The sequence below is a fragment of the Channa argus genome, chromosome 6, assembly GCF_033026475.1.
Source record: "Channa argus isolate prfri chromosome 6, Channa argus male v1.0, whole genome shotgun sequence".
Lineage (NCBI taxonomy): Eukaryota > Metazoa > Chordata > Actinopteri > Anabantiformes > Channidae > Channa > Channa argus.
The window spans coordinates 14222203-14242500 of NC_090202.1; the positions used below are offsets into that span (position 1 = coordinate 14222203).

Here is a 20298-nt window from a genome sequence, read left to right on the forward strand (position 1 = left end):
AAACATGCAGTGATGTCTGAAACAAACACGCCAAAGATTAACTCCCCCTAAACACTAAATTAAAGAGTCAGCTGCTATTATGAGGCTAAACATGTTATTAAAAGCAAGCACTGTGTGCTATGGTTCATACTTTTTTTAACCCAGTGCAGGGACTATGACATAGGAGATTTGAACGCACCCTTGTTGTTTACCCAACGCAACAGAAAGATAAGCATGTCTGAGAATCAATGTTTTGTATAACTTTTATGCCAAGGTTGGTGATCCGGCTGTCCACACTCTCATTTTCAAACTGTAGAATACAACTGATGTACTATATGGGCTACAGGGTATGTATGATAGGCAACAAAGTCTGAAAATCTAAGTCAAACAGCCAGTTGCTTTTCTGTGTAGGAGGTGAAAGAGAAAGCCAGGGACCCAGCAGCTTTAGTGCACAACAGGTCAGATGAGATTATCTCTTGCTTATCTCCCGTAAATCAGAGGGCAGATTCATTGATTCCTGTATTCCCTGCAGCTCTGGATCTCCATAAAAAAAAAACAACGGCAGGGAAACAAAAACACATGCAGCATCTGGCACTCTGAGGTAACAAAACCTAATCAGTGATTTAAAAACCCAGGAGCCCAACTACTACTACAGCTCTACATGGGAAGAAACTGACACAATCAGTATCAAAACAAAACAGCTATATGGGCCATTTTGCAGTGTAGTCATAGGCCATGATTACTAATAGCAAATCAAAACCTGGACTTGTTTTGTCTTGCATGAATATTTTCACCCGGGTACAGCAGCAGTGAGCTGATCAACTGCAAAATCTGAGTGCTTTGTTCACAAGATCTCAGATAATGGAGAGCTTTAATAGTGCAGATGCATAACAGCGCAAAGCACTTTATTCATACAAAGTTCTTTTATCTAAAATTGTGAGCTCACATCATATCCGAACTTAGGGGTATGTTGTGATGCTGGAGACCATTTTGCCTTGACACATGTCCAGACAGTATGATCCCAGGAGCCTGAATGTGACCTAGTGACCTGGCTTGGCTGAGGACACGTATAGCATTCTCTCTGCCTCTAATCCATGCTATGGCTGTCCCGGATGAGAGTGCTGTGTGCAGGAAGAATGAAGCGGGTTGAATTTTATTCAGCCATGTAGGTGCAAAATAGTCAAATACCTGCTATGTAGATTTAGCCCGTGGTAACTTTACTCTCCAATTTGGCAGCTGCTGTCAAACAGAGAAGCACATGCTGAAGTACTATCACCACGACAGTGTAACTGGCTGGATTCATCTGACCTACTTTCTCCCCCTTTCCCTCCCCTGTGCCTGGTTTGGGTAGAGGGGAGGGGAAGAGAAGACCAGGGAGGAAACAGTGGGCTTCACAGCATAACAGCAGCCCACCTACATATGCTCACTTGGAGAACACTTTATACAAGGTCAGGTGGAGCTCTTAGAACTACACAACATTCATTATTCATCATCGGCCACAACATCAAAACTAATAGCAAACACAAAAAAGACTTGGCACTTATCCACTCTGCGTTAAAGTAATGCTGATCACTGATCCAGCTGAGACTACAGACCTACAGATGCCACTGACAGCCTGTCGTACAGAGCATCAGCTTGTCTCCCTGTGTCTGGTTTATCCTGCAGATAGGCTGAACAACACTATTATCTGAATTCAAAAGGCCATTGACCTACATTTGAACAGCTCTTTTGTTGTACAGTGGACTCTAGTATCTGCTGATCACAGACAAACATTAGGGAAAGTAGCACCAAAATAACACATAATCTAGATCTCCTATGTAAATGTTACTATGTAAACTGTAAGAATTTGTAAAATATGACAACAATAAAGTGTTTTTAAAATGTGCTACTGCATGTCATTTTTATGGATCTTCAGCGTCTATTAGTCACTACAGGCATAATCCCATAATGCATAGTTTAGGAAATGACAGCCTGACATGCCTGTTATCCTCCCACCTTTTAAAGCGGTTTTCTGCCAAGACCTTTATCCCACGCATTCGCTAAAATATTGCAATTTCATTCAAATGACCCTCTCTGCTCCATACCTGCCCTCTTTCAAAGTTTTCTTTCTCCTGCTCCAGGCTGTTTGCCCCTCCAGTCCGTCGGATCACTTTGGGAATAGCGTTGGGTACTTGCTGCATGGAGCTTTTCACACGATCCATTGTGTTCTGTGAATAACACAGCAGCGAAATCAAGAAAACTTTCGGCCGATAAACAAACTAGATTGTAAAAAATTATAATACTAATTAAGGCTACACTAGCTATGGCGGGCAGCAGTCCATGCCGTGCTGGGCTCTTCGCCCTGTTCGCTGGATCATTTGGTTTTTCTGTCCAACACCCTCTAGTCAATGACAGTAGAGCCTGCTCGGCACCAATGTAAAGTCTGCCGGGGTTACAGGAAGAGGCAGCTTCGGATTTCAAAATAAAATCCCCATTTATTCATGCGTACGGTGCGTCAACTCTTTATTTGGAACTTTGCGCTTTAAAAACTTAAGCAGGCATTTCGGGTCTGCGTTTGAACTATAAATAATATTGTATGGGCCAACGGGAGTTTTCTCTGTGGTCGCTGTGTCTTGAAAGGTTGGGTAAATGAAGACGTATGCCATCGATGGCGTCACATAACTGCCTTTAAAGTTTGCCTAGTCAGTTGTCAGCTATTGGAGCTACAAGGTAGAGCTATGTGTACAACATGGTAAGGGGGGAGCGCAACAAGGTAGTAGTGCAAAGTTGAGTGGAAAACGACAGGCAAAACCAACTCTTAAGGCCAAATTAGGCCAGCTGACGGGAAAAGAAAAGAAAAAGACACTTCGTCTAATGGATGATTGATGCTCTGTGATATAAATATCTTAGTCAAAGAAATACTCCACAATCTTAAATCATAAGAGGACAGTAATCGTGCTCAGCAGTGCTGGTTTGAGCCAAGGGCAAATTCATTCAGAAAATTTTTTAGCGATGTTGCTCGTTGATTTAAAGAGGAACATCAGCGCATAGAGGAGGCAAGTGAGGATGTAAGTCCTGAAGACAGCGTTTCTGTAGCGTCCTCGAGAAGATCAAGGAAATCCAAAACAGGTTCTAATGCACTTTGTAGCATTTTCAGCTTCAGCAGTATTCCTTAGGGTTGATCTAGAGAGGGCAGCTTTATTAGCTAAGGCTGAGGCATTACGGCAAAAACACGCTCTAGATGAACAAGAAGTTAAGCTTAAGAAAAAGAATTAAGGCAGAAAAGGAAGAATTATAATCAAATATTAGAGCAAGGAAAGAACAATTGGAAGTAAATCCTGCTCTTGCTGCTAGTAATGCTCAACTTGAGATCTTGGAGAAATATGAAGGCTCTGTGGTGTCAGGTGGCTCAAAGAGCAGCAAGGACACTTTTAAATCACATCATATACAGGTGCAAGGGATGGCCTACCTGTTACCAACGCTGCAGAACAGTGTGAAGAATCAAGCGATGAGCTTAATATGAGGTACTGCAGTGCTAGGTCCAGTAGGAATGCATTGTTAGAAACAGCCCTCTGGTGTTCCCAAGTAAGTGCTGTTAGTCAGATTCCAGGCTCTGTTTTTTTATAGAGCAGTATACAAGTGGGCAACCTAGAGAGATTGTTTTCACATGGAACCGGGCAAAGGATACAAAAAGGCAAAGAGGCTTTTAAAGGAGCATTTTGGCAATGAATATAAAATCTCTGTAGCCTATGTGGATAAGGCCTTAAGTTGGCAAACCATTAAAGCTGATGATAGTGAAGCACTCAACTAATTTGCTCTTTTCCTGGCCAGTTTTGGAAATACAATGACAAATTTGAAATATACAGAAGTGCTTAGTGGTGCAGCCAAAATGTGGGCTGTTTCTAAGCTCCCATACGAGTTACAAGAGAAGTGGAGCAATGTGGTTTTTGACATTCATGAGAAAACACTTTAACAATAAGAATAATCAGCTTTAGTTTTATAGTTAAAAATAATAGCGTTAAAAGGAGTGGATGTCACTATATGAATTCCATGTTGAGTTGCAAAGGACAGGTGTCATTTTGCCTTTCTTTTTTTTAATTTTTTAAATTTCCTCAAATTCACAGGAAAATAAATATCATGCAATCACTTTAGTAATATGTGTTTGTATAACTGATGTAAGGGACTCACAATATACTATATGTACATAACAAACCCAGTTCTGCAGCGATATATCGCTACACAAAGCATCATGCCTCTGTAGAAACCTATTAAGGACCGAGTTCTCAGAAGAATATCTTACGAGAACATGCTCAGCTACATGCTGATTGGTGCAATTTTGTTATTTCCTCTGGCAACTACTTTGTGACTCCTCCCATTGTCTTCAACCACTGGTTGATGCTCCACAAGGACCAGCCCACACCATCAGCAATGTGGTTTTGAATTTGTAATCTTTTCCCAAATCTACACGAGCATTATTTTTATACATTGCATTCACATTGCATACAGGTGTGTGCGACCCAGGCTAAACCACACTTCACCTGACTTAATTTTGATGGTAGCTGGTTAAAGTAATTTTTAGCCGGCTTGCATAATTTATACAAAAGGTCGCTTACTGTCGGCCAATATTTTTATATCAATAAATTAAACTTACCACAGACTTCCAACCTTTGCTCTCAGTCGGGCAAAAGTGTCACTTTTTTTAGTTGCACGTTCCAAGGCTACCCCCTGCTGTTCAAACGTGAGAACCAGAAATAAGAAGTAGTGTGCATTTAACCCACATTTTTTCAGGACACATACAGTAGAGAAGAAGAACAATATTTAGGCAGACAACACGCGGGATCCAGTTGAATGTTTTCCTCCTAGTGCAAATAATATAAAGTAGCCTACTAATAATAATCTAGTTAGATGAAATCTATAAAAAGCTCTAATTCTAAAGAATATTCCGTCTATGATTACTAATACATATGCATTAGTAGAAGATGTACTTAGACACTTACTTTTGTAAATACATCAATTGCACAATGTAAAAATATCCGCAAAATAAAAAAACAAACAAACTCCAGAATAAACTTATGTAAAATATTTCAGTAAAAAGTACAATATGTCTGCACTATATTAAGAATAAACAATATATAGTATAGTATATAGGATATCAAGTACAGAACTTATGTCGATGCTACTTTCTGCTACTGTTTATTGTAGATACATCAAATTAACAAAAACATGTATTGAAAAATTGAACACAAAATGCTTCCACTGTATCATTATAGACTAACAGCATGGATGAAAAAATAGGCCTGAGATTATGAGGTCTCGCGAGATGACCGATTTAACGGAGGTCTAGGGCTTGGTCTTGAAGTTTCAGATGCATCTGTAGATGAATCATAACAGCACCAAGATGTCGGGACGATCAGGCCGCGCTGAGACCCGAAGTCGGGCTAAAGATGACATTAAAAAGGTTCTGGCGGCCATCGAGAAAGTGCGCAAATGGTATGTAGGCTATCTGGAGGACAATATGGAGGATAAAGTATTAGTACATCGTAGCGTGATATGTGCTGCGTCGTTCAACAAACTTCAGTCGGAAAAGTTAGATGATTGACGAGGCTGCTGACCAATCAATGCACGCGTTTGACAGGAGAGGCGGGGCTAGCTGAGTTTTTCCGCCGAGAGCCGTCAATATGGCTACAGCTTCACACGGTGCGCGCTATAATGAAGACGACTGCCTCGTCAGCCAACAATGGATAAACATCCTCGAACCGGTTCTTGTGTTTTTAGCACTCTTATCTAATGTAAACGATGGCTACAAGCGAGCACGTCCGGTTGTTTGGTTAGTTAGCTGACATCTGTAGTTTGACAGAGAAGACGTGAGAATTTTACTGTATCGTTATGTCATGATACATATTAATGCTTATATAGCACACCCTGCACTGTTAGAGCTAAACTGAGCTAATTTCTTAAAAATAGTTAAACACATTTTATTCCCAGGGAGAAGAAATGGGTGACAGTTGGAGACACATCCTTACGTATATTCAAGTGGGTGCCAGTAACAGAAACTAAACAGGTGGGGGCTTCTGTCATGCCAGTGTATTTTTTTTTTTTTGTCCTTTCGGCTAGTCCTGTAAGTTATTATTTAGTAATTACTGTTTTACGTTTCCCCCATTCATGCATACAAGCTCATTCAGATGACAATGCTTTTTCTGTTATCAGATTTATCGCACCAAATCCACAGGTGGAGAAGTCAGAGGACTGAAAGATGTAGTCTTAGAAAACACTAACTCTTTGCTGGATTTTACTGGTGAGTTTTATAGCTGCTTTTAATGAAATACTGGAGTCACTGTATGCATGATAATGTTTATATTTTTTGTAAGTCACAAAACAACATTTCGTATAATAAAAATTTTGGAAAACTTAAAAAAGAAAGCAATTTTGCAAGAATTGCTGCTGTCATGTAATACTCTGATCGGAACTCCTGTATTGGTATAGATGAAAACAGCAACCAGAGCTTTCTGTCAGATGTTTACCAGCCAAAAATGGATAACAGCAGTAGCACCTCCAGCTCACAACAAGTCAGCCCACCACATACCTCTAGCCTCCGAACTGAAGACTCTCAGCCTCCAATGCTCGGCCAGGAGAGTGTGGATGGTATGTGTGCGACTCTTTCACACATCTTTCACTTGATTACCTGTAATCTTAAAAATGTACACATAGTAGATACTGTATTTTTGAATCAAATGTCTTCAACTTAAGAATAAGCCCAAAAAATAAATATTCCAAACCAAACCTTGGGCAATTAGACACATACAGGACATGGTAACAGTAATTATTTCCAATGTCTATGATTCCAATGTCACTTACTTGTATGCTGTACTACCTGACATCATTCACTCACTCTCAAAGCGTCATTAATAAGGATGTGATTCCACTTCCATGTGAATGCAGAGCCAGTTCATTCAGGACAGGAAGGGGCTGATGAGCCTCCAACTCTCATCAAAGAGGACCTTCTTTCATCTGTAACTGTCAGACGGAGCTCTCCAGACACACAGGTTCACATAAGACCAAAACATTTTTCTTTGATTAATTAGGACTTCATTAGGAATTCATATCTCTGTGGTCTGTTGCATGAATTGAATTGTTTCTTATTTAGGTAAGCCATTTTTTTATTTTCCTTTTTCTTTACCAGGAGGAATTGGATGAAACAGGGGCACCTCCTTTAAAGAAGATTTGCACAGGGGAAAATGCTGTTTTGAGATAGCTTATTTATAATCATTTTGTCAAAATGCAAATGATACCTGTTTTCAGTTGTTGTCCGATTAGCTAAGCTTTAAAAATATTCTAAGGAAGTCTTGACTTATTTTCACAACATTTCTTTTGTCATTGGTTTCAGCAAATGACAAGTGTTTACTGAAAAATCTTCACTTCTGTCTTGCTATTTTAAGTGATTTCTGAAAGTTTGCTTGGAACTAACTGTTTCTTATTTGTCCTTTATGCAGTTAAAATTTTTGCATGATTTCACGTCCTTATTTTTCGGTTTACTGGCCATTTCCAAAAGGGTGTTAAATGTGTAGCTTAATGCAAATTGGTGTATGCTGATGTGCCATTATGTTTTAAACAAGATGTCCTTTCTGGAACTTCTTTTGGCTACATGCAAGAAATAAGATATAAATAAATAAGAATAAGAGCTTTTCTAAATATTTATAATTTGCCTGTGTTTTGTAGTTGAAGACTTTTTGTAAACCATAACAAATGCTAATTTCCATTTCAATTCTGTAATTAATGCTGTAAGGTGGGTATTTATTCATTCACTCTACAATGGCTGGAAGACAGACCCACATATGATAACCTATTGTTTCATAAGTCCTGTTTAAATAGAACACGAAAGGTTTCGAAATGAACGGGCTGAAACGAAGATGAATTAAAGCCACGTCAGTATTCAATAAATGCATTACCAAAATATTTAAATGTATTTCTGAAATAAATTAAAACGGTTAGTATTATTAAGTGACCTCTTGTCTCTAATTTGTATTATGGGGGCGTAGTTTACATAAAAGGACTAGAGCAGACGGACGACAGACAGTCATATGAGCCCATCAGGGACCGCATAAGACCTATTCGACGACAGCAGTCCCGGAGGGAACCAATCAGTGTCATGAGAAGGCGGGACGTGCATGCGACGCCTCTTGCTGCCGGGGAAACGGAGTTCTGAGGGTGTGCGGAATTGTGCCGGTGGAGTAGAAACTCCCGCCATTTCGACAAGGAATTAACCTCTTGATTGATCCAGGTTACTTTTCTTATCATTTGGTAACGCCATTATCTGATAGCAACAAGCGTCCGCAGTACGCATATCCCGCGAAGACAAGTATATGAAACGAGGACAAGCCTAATTCGCAAAGACTTGAAATTGTGTAGCGCGCCAGACCTGCTGAACTGAGCTTTAGTGTTACCGCGAGTTTGATTTCGGTTGGGTTTGCATCCTTTCATGATCATCCGGAGGAGCTAAAAGTTTACTAACTACCCCAAAGAGACAAGTCCGGCGATCTGTTTTACAGCTCAGTAATTTTGTAAAACCAGTATGTTATCGCCCCAAGAAGAGAAACGAAAGGTGCGATGAGGCTGGTGACAAGAAGCGCACTGTTATTGTTTTGCAACGAGATAGCAGTACAGCCAGCTAGCTACTAGCTAGCTGCTACACGTTGAGTGCCGGGCCTGCCGGCGGTAACGTTGGTGGTGCTAAGACATTTCGAGACACTCGGATACATGCCAAGGACATATTGTTGTATATTGTTTGACTAATTTATTTCTGGAGGATCTGGTTTTATCGTTACCCGTTCCATTTGTGGATTTGAAATGGCACCACTTTTGGGCCGGAAACCTTACCCACTGGCTAAGCCGCTAGCCGAGCCACCAGGCCCGGGAGAGGAGGTCTACATCATCGAGCACACTAAAGAGGCCTTCAGGAACAAAGAGTATCCTTTACCGTGATGTTGATGCTCAGACTAGATTTGTCGAGCCACCCGGCATGCAACATTAAAGTACTTCCTTTGTCTACCTGGTGAAATTGATGTCCACGTGATTAAATGTATTGCGCCATAAATGTGGCTAACACACTTAATTTGAAGTAACCAGAGATTTTCCCATCACTTAGTCGCCCCCCTCCGCATTTTGTTTCACAGTTTAAACTCGGTGACAGCCTTGCTAGCTAACACCCACATCGTCTTTGTAAAGAACTCATCGTAGCCACCTGGTTATTAAACTGAGCCAAATATAGCTTTTATGTGGCATGTAGCAATGGTTTTACCCTTAGTTAACATTAAATATAGGGAGCTGCTATCATTTTCTGCTTTTGCGGACCGACTGTCAGCAAAGATGCTAGCAATGAGAGCTAGGACATTGCTATGGCTAGGTATTCCATTATTGCACAATAGACATCGCCTCCTTCCTTGGGGCTGAAGTCGCTGCTAGGTTGGATAGAGCTAACTCTTAGCATAGAAGCATATGTTGAGCTAGTTTTAGCCACCGGTACGCTTGTGTTTTTGAGTTTAGAAAAACTACCCACTGATGAAAGACAGCATTTTTTGGTATAGATAGTGTTCTTTTTGAAATGGCGAAGTACGTTTATCATATTGCTTAGATTGTGTTTATCTTAAAACTTCAAATGTCAGAAGTACGTAGTTAACTGCCAGCAGTGTTTTTGAAGCCAGCTACGAGATTTTTCACTTTCACTTTATCTATATACGTAGTGTTAAAAGTGGTCATTTGAGTTATATAAGTTTGTGGCTTAATAATTTAAAATTGTGGTATGTTTAGATTTCTGAATTGATTTAGCTGGTTTATCTACTTACCGCAATGTTAAATGTTAATAGAATTATATAATCAGTGCCCGACATGAAGCTCTGTGAAACAGGCCTCCAAACTTCCTTTTTGTCCATGATAAAATTGAGATTTGGTCTTTACTGTTTTTACAGTAACTTAGGATGGCACAAACGAACTTTTTAACTTCCATCAACTAGTAATACAAGTTTTTTTCCCCACTTTTTAAAAACATTTATGTAATTGAACTCAATTTCCTGAGTAGTTTCTATACCCCCACAAGGTTTTCCTTCTTTTGTGTTCATTAGAGTATAACCTTGTAATCAGTTTTGTTATGAAGTTTGGGCTCTGTATGCTGAATGTCTCTTGTTCAGATCTGTCATTATTGGATTAGGTATGTCTTGCTTTTAATCATAAGGAGGCTAAAGAGGGGATGCTGTTTACACATACATTTTTGTAATTTCCTTGACAAAATGTCTACAGAGAGTATGAATCACGCCTGCAGAGGTATATTGAGCGCATCTGGACATGCAAGAGCACTGGTAGCAGCCAGCTGACACACAAAGAAGCATGGGAGGAGGAACAAGAAGTCACAGAACTGTTAGTATGACATACAGAGTTTTTCTACATGTTTTTATACTCTGCTGGTTATAGTCCACATACTATACACATAGCCACACATCTACATTTAGACGTTCATTAAAGCTCTGGGTCCTTCTTGTAAATCTAAACTGTTTAGAATCACTTGCCCAAAAATACAGCTTTGGCCTTTTTGACAGAAGCTTAGTAGTGTCACCAAAGAGCCATATTGCTCCTAGTCACAAGGCTTTCTCCTTTTCTGTGATTGGATAAATCTATTGCTCCGCCTCTTAGTTCTATTTAGAGGGTGTGTGATTGAGTCATCCTTGAATCTGCATTGGGATGGTGAGAGTTCCCCTCTCCTGATGAGCAAAGGGAAAGAACATAGCCAAAAGTCCACTCTTTAAGGTTACTTGTTACCTACCAGGTTTAAATATATGATATGAATTTGTGCTGATGCAGTACATTGACCTAAACTATATACACAACTCAAAGAGATGTCACAGAATAGACAGGGCAGTCTATATAGTCCTATAGTTGAAGCCACTGAGGATCAATAACAGCATTTAAATGCTGTCTAATTATGTTAACTAAGAGCATTTGCTCCCTCTAGTGGACACTGTCAATCTTTGTTGCCCTGTATAAGATGCTGTGGCCCTTGTTGATGTATTTCCAAAAATGTATTTTATTTGTAAATGGTCTAGCTTTATTTTTAGAAACTGTTAGAAAATGTTGATTAAAGCGAAGCACAAAATGATGGCGGTGCAAGACACTAAAAACATTCTACATATATTGTTCATATTTATTATTAAGGCTTTTGTGTTGTAATAGCCAATTGTGGTATGTCTGTAGTCTTCAGGAGGAGTATCCCCAGTGGTTTGAGAAGCCGGTCCTAGAGATGGTCCACCACAACACAGTGTCTTTAGACAAACTGGTGGAAATGGCCTGGGTGGAAATCCTTACCAAGTATGCTGTGGGTGAAGAGTGTGACTTTCTGGTCAGTAAATTTCTAAACTTGTTTAGTATTAACTGCTATGTAACATTGTTTCTTGTCTTTTTAAGTCCCCAGGAGGAATTAGACCAACATACATGTTTTTGTGCTTGTTAACATTAGCTGAATAGAACCATACCACCTTTTTTCTTTTTTAATTAACAAATTAAAATTTCTTTCAAATAAACATGTTACATTGACCAAAGCATAGGTTTAAATTGTACTCTTCCGGTAGCTATTTATATTTAATTTCCCTGAACCGATTATTTGTAATCACTATGCAAACAGTTCATGCAAGAGAGAAAGTGTAACAAGATAAAGGCATATGAAAAAGCACCCATATAATACATAATTGAAACCCATCCTTGTCTAAGAGCGGTTGTATGCAGGAGTTTAATTGAAAACAGAACACATATTCTTCAAGGCTCTGGTTCAAAAATTTTCTTTCCAGGTGGGAAAGGACAAAAGTCTGCGAGTGAGGGTATTGAAGATTCATCCCCTAGAAAACCCAGAGGGTGAAACAGGTGAAAAAAAACTTGAAGGTGCCTGTGACTCTCCTTCCAGTGACAAGGAGAATGCAAGTCAGGAGAACCAGAGGAAGGAGCCTCTTCCTCGAGAGGAGGAAAACAGGAGGGAGAGTCTCAGTGAGTACAGTTTAGTGCACAAATAAATGTTATATTATATGTTTTACTTATAGATTTTACTTTTTACCACATTCTCCCAATAACATTTATTACTAACATATTAACATGTTTTTTTTTAAAAAAAAAAATTTTTTTCTTCTGATCAGGTGACAGGGCACGACGCTCTCCAAGGAAGCTTCCCACTGCCATGAAAGAAGAGAAAAAGAAATGGGCAATGCCCAAATTCCTTCCTCATAAGTATGACGTGAAGCTTATCAACGAGGATAAGGTTTGTATCATAATTGGTCAACAAAGTGACTGGCTTTCTTTTCATCCCAGATAAGAATTCATCTGGTCTTGAAGGCTATGACAGTTTTTACTAGTGTTTTCTGTGCTGCAAGTAATATTGTAGTATTTTTATCAATAATTAATTTTCTAAAATGTTATGTGGTTCATGATCTGTTGAGCGCTGTGGAGACTTATCCATCTTATGGTCTGACTCATTTATAGGTGATTAGCAGTGTCCCAGCAGACAGTCTCTACAGAACAGAACGCCCTCCAACCAAGGAAATCATGCGGTATTTTATCAGGCACTATGCTCTGAGGCTAGGCACAGGAGAGAGTGCTCCTTGGGTGGTGGAAGATGAACTGGTGAAAAAGTTTAACCTGCCTAGCAAATTCAGCGACTTTCTTCTTGATCCACACAAGGTAATTTCCCCCTTAGTTTTCTGTCTATTACTTGTTTTTAAAAGCTTTTTTAAATGCTGTTTTTGGCTCATGCTTGGTTTGTCCATAGTTTTTAGCAGAGAATCCATCCACAAAACGCAAGAGCCTGACCTCTCCAGAGGGCAAGCCTAGCAAGAAGCTTAAGACCTCTGACACACCAGGAGAGGATTCTGGAAATGAAAAGGGAGAGAAAAAAAAGAAAAAGAAGAAAGATGCTTTGGGCATGCCTCTTAGTCCCACTATCTGGGGCCACATGCAGGTTAGCAGATTTGTATGCATATTGTCATGGCTCAGTTACCATATTGCTCAATGCTCACGGTGTCTCTTGAAAGTCAAAGCTTTGCTTAATGCCCTCATGTTATCTGAATTCTAGAAAATGAATGGTTCTCCACTCAAGGTAAAGAACTCTGGAACACCTAAGAAAGTAGAAGGCAAAGGATCACTGCCTTCCACTCCAAAATCGGGCAAGAAATCTGGGGACAAGAAAGAAGGCAAGAAAACTGGAAAGAGTGGTGATAAGAAGCTCAATGTGCTCAAAGCTTCTAAAAAGGATTCCAAAGCTGGCGGTAAGACACCGAAAATGAAGCAGATGACTCTGCTGCATCTGGCCAAGAGCACCCCTGCTGGGAGCCCGAAGAAGAGGGCTCGTAGTACTGGCATGGGCACGCCAAAACTGGGGAAGCCACTGCACCCTATGGCTCTTCACCTTCTTCGTTACTATAAGGAGAACAAGGGGAAAGACGACAAAAAGAACTCCCTTTCCTCCCTCATCTCTAAGGCTGCCAAAACCTTGTCCTCAGATGATCGCAGCCGTCTGCCAGAGGAGCTCAAGGAGCTGGTGCAGAAACGCTGGGAATTGCTGGAGCAAAAGAAACGATGGGCAGCCTTGAGTGAAGAGGAAAGGAAAGAAGAGATGAAAAAGAGACGCGAGGAACTCAAAGAGAAACTCCGGGAAAAAGCCAAGGAGAGACGTGAAAAGGAAATGTTGGTTCGTCGTGAACTATCACGTAGATATGAGGACCAGGAGATAAAAGGGGGCAAGACCCTGCCAACATTCAAGCTTGTAGACATGCCTGAAGGATTGCCCAACACCCTGTTTGGTGATGTGGCTATGGTGGTGGACTTCCTTCACTGCTATGCAGGGCTGCTGATGCCTGATGAACAGTATCCCATCACAGCAGTGGCTCTGATGGAAGCCCTCGCTGGGGAACGATTTGGCTTCCTGTATCTAAACCGTGTGCTTGTGGTGCTGCTACAGACATTGCTGCAGGATGAGCTGGCAGAAGGCTACAGTGAGCTCGATATGCCTTTATCTGAGATCCCCCTAACCATGCACTCAGCATCAGAATTGGCACGACTTTGTCTGCGTCCATGTGACACTCATGGTGAGGAAAGCGGCCAAGGTTCAGAGGACTCTGGTGCCATGGGAGGATTTGATGATGTGGTGACCAGTGAGTTCCTGGAGAAACTCGAAACAGTCGAAGTGTTTGAGTTGAGCCCTGAAGAGAAGGTTAAACTGCTGGTGGCTCTTTGTCACCGCATCCTCATGACTTACTCTGTGGCAGACCATGTTGATGCTATGCAGCAGCGGTCAGCTGAGCTGTGGAAGGAGCGCTTGGCAATGCTGAAAGAGGTCAATGACCGCAAGAAGGCTGAGAGGAAGAAGCAGAAAGAGATGGAGGGCAAAGGTAGGAGTGAATACACCTTTGTAATTGTAAAAGTTTAATGCTATGATCTTAACTTCTTTCCCCACCCACCTAATTGCATAAAAAAAATCATCGGGCCAAATTTCTATGTGGGATTGTATAGACTGAACATTATTTCAGTGTACCAATAGCTAAAATGTTAATCTACATCAATGTGGAAGTTCCTCATAAAAACAATTAAAACATGAAAAGAGTATTGCAAAAAGCAGTGCCTGTGGTCAACATTAACGTTACTCTAACAAGGACAGACAAAAAATTTAGTTACATCTAACATCATAGATTGTTGGAATCTTAAGACGATGTGCTCACCTTCTCACCTAAAGATGAGGTGTGTGTGTGTTAATGTAGCATCAGCTGCACCTGTGTTAATATTTATGTTAACGCACAGTCAAGCATTACATTGTGACTTTTGTCACAGCTCTGCTTCTGCACAGACTGTGGTTTTGAACTTGCTTCTCTTGGTTCTAGTTCGGGTTCCTAATGATGAAAAACTCCTCCGGGTTATGTCATCTTGATGAGTTTTTCAGCTGGAAGCAGACAAATATTTTATTATAGGAAGGTGATTCAAAATTAGTTTAGTCCTTTAAAGTTCTTTCTTTTTTCTACCGTGCTGATGGTCACTGACAGTAAAATTCACAAGTCATCTGTTGTTGTCAATTCACAGGCTTGAACTTATTAAAGGCCAAACTTAAATTGTTGTTGACACGTGTGCTCTCTGCAAGTCACAACACTAATTTGTGTAAAAACAACTATTGTATATGAGATGAGAGGACAATAATTGGGCTTTCTGTAATAGTGAGTCTTTTTGTAATTTCTGAGTGAAATCTTCTCATGTAAAACCTTTAGCTGTTTTAACATCTGCTTCACCACTTAGTTTTATTTTTCTTATCATTTTTATAAATCAACCATATCAACTTTTAATTCTAAAACAGAACCTCCAGTATTTGGAGTAAAAAGCTATTAGAAGATGTAATGTGCCAAAGTCAGTGGGCTGTTAATGTAGGAATACATGTTTAATTAACATTTGATACCCTGTCTTCTACTTTGTATACTGTATATATTATTTTTACCGTGTATACGGAGCTTCTTTTGCACAAATATGTCTGAGGATGAATTCTGATTAGTCTGATCTGATTTTCAGGTTGTAGCTGCATGTTTTGAACAGCAATTATGTTTCCACTGAAAACTGTCAGTGTTTTCAATCTAAGTGTTAGTTATATAGAAATATGGCAAGAGCAGGTGGTAGTCTCTTCAGAACCAGGCCAAGCATACAAAAGGCTAATTCACAATAGACTGGTTGGACATTGAAGAAATTGGGGGGGGGGGTAAAATATTTTGAGCTCAGGAGTTATAAAACACCTAATAATTAAAACCTTTCTAAATGCAAAATAATTTAAAGACCTTAAATTTTAAAAGACACATGTACCTTGTTTATGTTTTTAATAATGGACATAACTTTTTGTTGATTCTGAGTGAGTAAGCGCACCTGTGTTGCTACAGAATTGGGCATCAGCGGACACTCTGCCATTTAGACCAACAGAGAAGGAGAAAGAGACAAGAAATTATAGCAGTGGCTCAGAGAATTCCCTAATTTGAACAAGAGCATATAAATGCAGTCTGATCTTAGAAAAAGCTCACAAGTAATAAAGGCCCCAATACACACAGTAATACTCAAATATTAAGACTTCTTACGGTATTTAGTATGCTTAAATACTAAATCCAGTCCATTGTTGTCTTTTCCTATAAATATTCAAAAATCATAACAACAAATATAGTTTTATACCAGTATTTTCTCTTCTTTTTTTCTTTTCTGTTCTCAAAGGTGAAAAGAAAAAAGAGGGAGCTCCTAAGAAAGAGTGCAAAAAAGAAGTGAAAGTAGAGCCAGAGCCAGACGACATGATCAGCTCAGTGAAAAGCCGACGGCTGATGGCAATGCAGGCTAAGAAGGAGAAGGAGGAGATGGACAGACAGAACAAAGGTAAAGTTCAAAGTAGACTGGGAAGAGTTCTAGACATATGTGATGGGGAATCTGTTTAATTTTATGTGTAAAATTTTGTGACCCATCAACTTTGGGTTTGCACTCTTGGCAAGTAATTTCGTTACCACTGGGAATGCTTATTAATTTGGGTAAATCAGTCTAGTCAGATATATTATCATTGAATACGTTAAAACTCATTCTTATTTCCCAATGTGTTATCACTCTCAGAGCGCATGGAGAAAGAGGCAGAAGAGGAAAGAATGCGTAAGCAGAGGGCCGCTGCAGAGAGGGCCTTTCAGGATGGAATCACCAAAGCCAAACTTGTTATGCGCAGGACCCCACTGGGTACTGACAGAAATCATAACAGGTTAGTACTTTGCACAAAAGGTGAATTATTAAACAAAACGAATGTAAAATCTTTTAATAATAACTAAATTACAAGCATGGTTGCCTGATGTTTTGGTTCAGATACTGGCTTTTCTCTGATGTGGTTCCTGGTCTGTACATTGAGAAAGGCTGGGTACACGAAAGCATCGACTACAACTTCACCCCTCCATCTGAGAACACACCAGCTGAACCTGAGGGGGAAGAAGAGGATGGTGATTCTGCTGCTACTGAATCACAAGGTACAATGTTTAAACTTTTTTTTTTGTTAATCTTATGAATGTTTTGATAAACATTCTGCTATTACCCCAAATCATTATAGATTGTTTATTGAAAACCCGAAAATGGCCCCTGCTACCCTTTTCTAAATTTACAATACTTTTAAGTGTTCATCGAATTGATTAGAGTCTGTGTCGTAGGAGCTGAAAAAGATGATGGCAGCATAGATGGTGCTATTAGTGAAGGAGCCCAGCAGGGAGCAGCAGGAGATGTTTGTATAGAAACTACTGTTCCCAAACAGGGTCAGAACCTCTGGTAAGAGCTTTGTTTCTGTTTTTTAATTTATTTTATTCGTTTGGCTATTTTATTTGAGTTACACATCTTTTTTTCACATTAGAATAATCAGCTTTTTCCATCTCTGTACACAGGTTCATCTGTGACAACCCAGCTGAGCTGGAGGAGCTGGTGGAAAGTCTGTATCCTCAGGGGGTTAGAGAGAGTGAACTTAAGATGAGGATAGAAAACAGGTGAATGCACTTTCGTTCTAATAAAAAAAAAAAAAAAAAAAGTATAGCCCAATTCACAAAAAAATCAAAATTTACATGTATAGCCCAATTCACAAATGTTCTTCAAGGGGTATTTTATATTTGTCATGAGGTATAGCTGTTATCAGATAACAGAAAAATTCCAAAGCATCATGTACTATGGCACTAAAGCATGTCCAAGGTGTCATGAATCTGCACAGCACAATGTGCAAGGTAGACGATATAAATTTAAAAAGAGGGCAGCAGCAGTAATATCATGAAATAAGTAGTACAAGTCTAATTTAAAACAAATCTATCCTTCTGTGATTCAGGTACCAGGACATCCTGCACTCCATCCATTTGACCCGTAAGGGAAAAATGGGTCTCAGGGCCTGTGATGGCTACACAGATCTGCTCACATACCTGCGCAGTGACATACAGGAAGTAGCCTCACGACTCCAGAAAGGAGGTCTGGGATATCTGGATGACAACATAGACATAGAAGATCAGGTGATTAGTTTCTGTCAATATCATAACTTATTAGCTCATCTAGTTAGAAAAGTCTGAGAAATGTGTGTTTTTAAGTATAGATTCTGTCAACCAATAGCAGTGACTTGTATACAGCTTACAACTGATACATTCATAGTTGTCAGAATATGCATGAAACTAACATTTGTTATGTGTGTGTGTGTGTGTGTGTGTGTGTGTGTGTGTGTGTGTTTTCTTCCTCCCCCCTGTATATAGTTGAATGGCATGGAGAGCCTGAAAGACTTTGGTGAATGCATCATCACCATTCAGGCCTGTGTAATAAAAAAGTTCCTCCAGGGATTCATGGCCCCCAAGCAGAAGAAGAAGAAAAAGCAAGGGGGGGATGAAAGCAGTAAGGCTGAAGAGGTAGATGAGGAGAAGAGACTGGCAGAGGAGGCCAGGGTAAGAAACATTAACACATTAACATAAGCATAAGCATAGCATCAACATAAGTTGAAACATTATGCTTTTTCTGAAAGTGTGTCTCAGAGGTAAGACGTCCATAAAACAAAACAATGTTGCTTAAATAATAATTATGACACTAATATTATTCAGTGTTTCTCACAGAATTTGATTATACTTGCAGTTGTTGCAGATCGGGAGATCAGGGTCCGTATGTAAATAGTACAAATATTTATTGTATGCTATTTGTTTTGTATTTACATATTAACAGCCCGTTTTGCTATACCTTGTTCAAACAGGTACTTCCTTCAGATAGGCCACTGAATGTGCAAATTGTGAAGTAATTTGATTTATTGAGAGAGCAGGGAAGCTGACATTTTTATCTCCTCCCCCCTCCCCTTGCATCACATAAAATACAATAATAAGAAATGAGAGGCAAATATGCTCAACTTCAATGACTTGGTTTACTTGTGCTTAAGTAACCGGGGGTACTCAGAGAAATTGGCTTTCTCAGCTAATCGGAGCAGTGTTTACATGCACTTAAGAAGCCTAATTACGGGAAATCCACGTATACATTAAGCAGAAGAGTAACCTGATTTTTTTCTCCACCTTGGACCTGGTATCCGGGCTCTGTAAAACAAGGGGAAATGCTGCTTTTTGTCTCTCATTAACCCATTAAGGGTCTCTACTTTCATTCATTCTTTCACTCAGCTGCGTGCAACTTACTGTCTGTAGCTTTTGGTTACACAAATGCGTAGTTGAAAAAGCCTGGTTAAGCATATACATGGCAAAGAAATCGGCATTGTCAGACAGAAATCTGCCTGGGGAACCAGGTTTGCCTAATCCTCTACCCTGATTTGGTAAACCAGCTTTCCCGTATACAAGACAATTAAGAAATCAGCATTCCTGAGAAAGCCGACTGTAACCTGGTTACTTTAGTCTGGTTACTTTAGTCTAGTACTTTAGTCCATGTAAACACACTTGATGAGTATTCAATGAATATTGGAAATAAATGATCTATGTCAAGTAATCTAAAATAAACAATTAGTGAACTAAACAAATTCAGAACCAAATTAGATTTAATTTTTTATTTATTATTTTATATTATTTGTAGATCGGCAACAAGAATGTTTTTTACTTTACTGTATTGAATCATAAAATACACACTACTTAGTTGGGTACATGTAGGTACACGTAGCAGAAATTAATCCACTCCAATAACTCCTCATTTCATGAAGGTTTGCTTGTTCAACAGGCTGATCAACTATTTTTGTTGACTTTCTCCCACTTTCTGTGTTGATGCATATACAGTAACAAAGTGTAGACATAGAGAGAAGAGACTTTAGCATAATTAATAATAGCTAACTGTTCAGATCTTGTAATCTCACTCATTGCTTATCTCGTGCCAATTAAAAGCATCTGGTTAAGTCACAGACAGTGATGCACCCAAACATTTTTTACAAAAAGTCTGCAGATCTTTTTGTTAAATAGCCAATGTGAGCACAGAAAATGAGAGAGTGTGACAATATATTTCTTCAATTTAAAGATCTGCCAAAATTAAACACTTGTGCTCTTAGGTGGCAACAGCGGTAGAAAAGTGGAGGACTGCTATCCGAGAGGCCCAGACCTTTTCCCGGATGAATGTCCTGCTGGGAATGTTGGACGCTTGCATAAAGTGGGATATGTCTGCTGAGAACGCTCGCTGCAAAGTCTGTCGCAGGAAAGGTATGTTCAACTGCTCTCTTACTAGTTTGGCCATGGAGTCAGACAGTTCAAAAAATATAGTGTATATAAATTACAGGTAATGCAGTACAGCTGAGAAAGCATTTTTCCTGTGTTTACGTGGAAAATGTATTTGTTCAACTAAGATGTT

The 20298-nt window shown here is 39.6% G+C and overlaps 3 protein-coding genes across 7 annotated transcripts in view; 2 read left to right on the forward strand and 1 right to left on the reverse strand.

Annotated features, from left to right (window-relative positions):
* Positions 1-2394, reverse strand: part of hip1 (huntingtin interacting protein 1) — a 43972-nt gene extending 41578 nt beyond the window's left edge. Inside the window, exons 1-2 of the mRNA XM_067507263.1 lie at positions 2275-2394; positions 2064-2186 (exon numbers count right to left, since the gene is read on the reverse strand). Coding sequence (XP_067363364.1) covers positions 2064-2180 — 117 coding nt within the window. The 5' untranslated portion in view covers positions 2181-2186; positions 2275-2394. The remainder of the gene's footprint in view (positions 1-2063; positions 2187-2274) is intronic.
* Positions 2395-5283: 2889 nt separating this feature from the next.
* bcl7bb (BAF chromatin remodeling complex subunit BCL7B b) lies at positions 5284-7956 on the forward strand. Of its 4 annotated transcripts, none has more exons than XM_067507032.1 (6): positions 5284-5448; positions 5944-6076; positions 6166-6253; positions 6442-6600; positions 6898-7001; positions 7139-7956. In XM_067507032.1, exons 1-6 carry the CDS (start codon positions 5336-5338, stop codon positions 7208-7210), a joined length of 669 nt encoding a protein of 222 aa, XP_067363133.1. In that variant the 5' UTR covers positions 5284-5335; the 3' UTR covers positions 7211-7956. The 4 variants fall into 4 exon arrangements, with proteins under 4 accessions (XP_067363133.1, XP_067363135.1, XP_067363132.1 ...); XM_067507034.1 differs by having other exon boundaries at positions 5286-5448; positions 5944-6019; XM_067507031.1 differs by lacking the exon at positions 5284-5448 and adding an exon at positions 5503-5785.
* A 175-nt stretch (positions 7957-8131) lies between these two features.
* baz1b (bromodomain adjacent to zinc finger domain, 1B) overlaps positions 8132-20298 on the forward strand; it is an 18181-nt gene continuing 6014 nt past the window's right edge. The window contains exons 1-16 of one of the 2 annotated variants that reach the window (XM_067507029.1): positions 8132-8921; positions 10249-10365; positions 11197-11341; positions 11787-11979; positions 12126-12247; positions 12469-12666; positions 12755-12943; positions 13058-14372; positions 16213-16368; positions 16597-16735; positions 16837-16994; positions 17172-17286; positions 17400-17498; positions 17828-18005; positions 18240-18425; positions 20003-20150. In XM_067507029.1, the coding sequence (XP_067363130.1) occupies positions 8803-8921; positions 10249-10365; positions 11197-11341; positions 11787-11979; positions 12126-12247; positions 12469-12666; positions 12755-12943; positions 13058-14372; positions 16213-16368; positions 16597-16735; positions 16837-16994; positions 17172-17286; positions 17400-17498; positions 17828-18005; positions 18240-18425; positions 20003-20150 (3577 nt within the window). In that variant the 5' untranslated portion in view covers positions 8132-8802. Of the gene's footprint in view, positions 8922-9431; positions 9565-10248; positions 10366-11196; positions 11342-11786; positions 11980-12125; positions 12248-12468; positions 12667-12754; positions 12944-13057; positions 14373-16212; positions 16369-16596; positions 16736-16836; positions 16995-17171; positions 17287-17399; positions 17499-17827; positions 18006-18239; positions 18426-20002; positions 20151-20298 lie in introns of those variants that run through there. The other variant, XM_067507030.1, reaches the window with a different exon arrangement.